General features: G+C 32.2%; 1 protein-coding gene across 1 annotated transcript; it reads left to right on the forward strand.

Moving 5' to 3' along the window:
- Positions 1–475: 475 nt before the first annotated feature.
- LOC113381602 lies at positions 476–2,572 on the forward strand (the record flags this gene model as incomplete). Its single annotated transcript, XM_026620419.1, has 5 exons — positions 476–752; positions 1,050–1,153; positions 1,267–1,432; positions 2,023–2,214; positions 2,430–2,572. Coding segments are annotated over 5 exons (882 nt in total), but the record flags the coding sequence as incomplete, so codon positions are not given.

Raw genomic sequence — 2,572 nt, forward strand, 5'->3', positions numbered from 1 at the left:
GGATTCTCAAGAAATGATCTTCATACACTAACATGAAAAAGACCAGACCATCAACAGTGACTATTGCATTATTGCATAACGTTATTGGAACATTTGAAGATCAAAATTGGATAAAACGTTCCCAGTTCCCCTGTTCTTCTGTTCTCAGATCTTAAAAATATGCTTGCTGTGAAGGAATTTTTGCCAGATGATTTGCACGAATTTTGTGGCTAAGTACAAATCGTACTACAAAAATGGTTTCGAAAACTTTGAAGTTTGCTATAACTAGTATATTGTGTTTGAAGAAAACTATATTAAATAAAAAAAGTATTTTGACAAAAAAATGTATTGTTTTAGTTAGTATTGTTAGTTTAAGTTCAGACTTATTGAGTGAAGTGATAAGACAAAGTGGCATCAGAATTTGGTATGCACATAGTTTACGCGTCATTTCTATTATCAGTTATTTAATACAATTCGACTTTAATTTGTTTTCCAGGTGGTAGGCGCTTCTTTATTTCAACCCGTAAAGAATCACATGAAACCCGTCAATGACGTACCGACCGAGAAAAAATCTTTACTTGACCCGATTTTAACCCCTGACGCTTCAGACGCTGAAGAATCTGATGATTCAGTTCTTTTAAAGAATAAAAATTGCAAAAACTGCGTTGACTGCGTTGAAGCTGGTAAAAACAACGACAAATTAAATATAAAAAATTGTGAGAAGAAGCATATCGAAGAGGAAAATGAAAGGGACGATGCCCCATTGATATCTGGTATTTATCGATGATTTATTTATTATTTTTCAATAAAATTTAAGATAAAAATGCTTTATTAATTAAAGTCGATTTCTTAAGATAATATATGAGCAAAGTCTTATGATAAAATTATATTAATAAAAGAAAAAAAAAAGAAAACCGGTATTGTACGCAAATTGCTTGTAAAATGAAAAACATTTATCAACGCTTTCTCTCTATTATTATTTTGCTTGCATGTAATTATCTCCGGTAAGAATGCAAATATTAAGAAGTTCTAGAACGTGTGAAAACATACCGAAATGTTTTCGTTCACAGTGCAAAGGACGTGCTGGAAGAAGTTTATAAGCCTAATGGACCTGGATCTTCTCAAGGATTTGACTTTTCTTAACATAGTGTTCGGAGTCGCATTAGCCTATACCGCCAGTATCAATTTCAGCATGTTATTTCCATTTTTTTGCAAGTGAGTAGCCCTACATCAATATTCATAAATTGTGTAAAATATTCTTACTAATGTGTCGTATTTTGATTCAAGGAATCAGCTGGACTAAACCGAGCTGATACAGCGATGTGCATGTCAGTTCTGGCTGGGGCGGACATTGTTTCTCGGTTAACTCTTCCAACAATTACACAAATTCTGGGATTTTCTTGTAGATTGTCTTACCTCATCGGAGCTGCCGCTCTAATTTTAGCACGGGCATGTGAGTACTTAATAATAAATTTGTACATTATTGTTTTATTATGAATTTTTATAAAGTTTAGTGGGATAACCTCACACCGTGGAATAAATCAAAATTTAATATAATTATCTGATATAATGTATGCTTTCAAATTTTTACGTCAGTTGTGCAAAGTCATTTTATTAGTGGAATTATTGTTATTTAGAAAGTACTATACAACTGAAAAGCAACTTGAAAGTTTAAAAGTTGAATTAAACGTATGACCAGTCAGTTTCTTAGTGTACTATTTGATTGTGATTGAATGATTCCACTTTATAAAAACAACCGTATATGTGATATTTTAGTTAAAAAATGATACTTAAGAAAATAAAATTTGTTTTAATTAAATATAATTTTTGAATTTGTAAACTTTTGCAATTTTTTTAATTAGTTCTCATAGTTGTGCCGTGAGTTGTTAGAAAATTTCAAATATTTTTACGCTGCCCGCATAATATGCACACACTATATTATAGTGTGTTAATGAACCAAAATCATTATCGCATAATCATATTTCTGCTGAAATTATATTTTCAATAAATAAGAATAGTTTATTATTTACATATATGTTGTAGTGTTAGCTGAGCAAAAAAGTTATACCGGTCTTATCGCTATTTCTGCACTTTGCGGTTATGTACGGGCGGCGACTGTTGTCAACCAGAACCTGGTGCTGAGCGAACACTGCAAAGCGTCCAGGCTGCCTGCCGCCTTGGGTCTCGGCATGTGCGTTAAGGGAGCATTTGTCATAACTATCGGGCAGTTTCTTGGTAATTATATATGCACAGAAATCAGAACTGTACGCACGTTGAAAAGAAATTTTCTATAATGCATTGTCTCAGATTCTTAACTGTTTTTATCACAGTTACAGACACAAATTTCAGCTTATTGATATAAAATCTTGTAATAATAGTTAAAATTAATATTCAAATTATTATCATTCGATTATTGAATGAAATTTATTTACTCTCATTTATATTTTCAGGTTGGCTTCGTGATTACACGGGCAGTTACAGTCTATGTATACATGCTCAAAATATTCTTCTGATTCTCATAGTGATCACCTGGGTGCCCGAACTTCTTTACAAATACTGCAAAAGAAAGTCGGATAAATTGCCTTTACGATGA

This window comes from Ctenocephalides felis, unplaced genomic scaffold (assembly GCF_003426905.1).
Source record: "Ctenocephalides felis isolate EL2017-DRISC unplaced genomic scaffold, ASM342690v1 CF-g0.4_SCAFFOLD_00182, whole genome shotgun sequence".
NCBI lineage: Eukaryota > Metazoa > Arthropoda > Insecta > Siphonaptera > Pulicidae > Ctenocephalides > Ctenocephalides felis.